This window comes from Wasmannia auropunctata, unplaced genomic scaffold (genome assembly GCF_000956235.1).
Source record: "Wasmannia auropunctata unplaced genomic scaffold, wasmannia.A_1.0 LD335713.1, whole genome shotgun sequence".
In the NCBI taxonomy this organism is placed as follows: domain Eukaryota; kingdom Metazoa; phylum Arthropoda; class Insecta; order Hymenoptera; family Formicidae; genus Wasmannia; species Wasmannia auropunctata.
In genome coordinates, this window is record NW_012027177.1 from 620,907 (window position 1) to 621,515 (window position 609).

Sequence of the window (609 nt, forward strand, 5' to 3'; positions counted from 1 at the left end):
AGAAACTCATCTGCACTGTACTTATCTCTGATGAAATGGTAGCAAACATCAATGTGTTTTGTTCTTTTGTGGAATTCCGCATTCTTTATGAGTTTCAGTGCACTTTGATTGTCGATTTACAGAGTCGTCTTCAGACCTCGTAAGACTTGCAAGCTCTGCAGTAGACTTTTTACCCAGATGATTTCTTTTACTGCCTGGGAGGCTGCGACGTACTCCGCCTCAGTAGTTGAAAGAGCTACCACCTTTTGTTTTTGCGAACTCCACGAAATAGTTGACTCACTCAGTTTTAGGACAAGTCCCGTTGTGGATTTTCGTGTGTTCCCGGCGAAATCTGCGTCACTAAAGGCAAGAAGTTGAATGTCTTGTTGAGCTGGGAAATAGAGTCCGTATCGCACGGTTCCTTTCAGATATTTTATTATTCTTTTCACCGCATTCCAGTGGATTTTCTTAGGGTCTTCTAGATATTGACTCGCGCTGTTGACCGCAAATGTAATATCAGGTCTTGTGCCAATTGATAAGTACATCGAACTCCCCACTGCTTCACGATAAGGGACATTTGGAATATCTTTGTCTCCACATGGATGCACTGAAGTACACATCTGATGATGT

General features: G+C 42.5%; 1 protein-coding gene across 1 annotated transcript in view; it reads right to left on the bottom strand.

Moving 5' to 3' along the window:
- The window catches only part of LOC105456324 (adenylate kinase isoenzyme 5-like), a 7,037-nt gene extending 6,438 nt beyond the window's left edge, over window positions 1-599 (bottom strand). Inside the window, exon 1 of the mRNA XM_011700275.1 lies at window positions 137-599. Within this exon, the coding sequence (XP_011698577.1) occupies window positions 137-599 (463 nt within the window). The remainder of the gene's footprint in view (window positions 1-136) is intronic.
- Window positions 600-609: the final 10 nt, after the last annotated feature.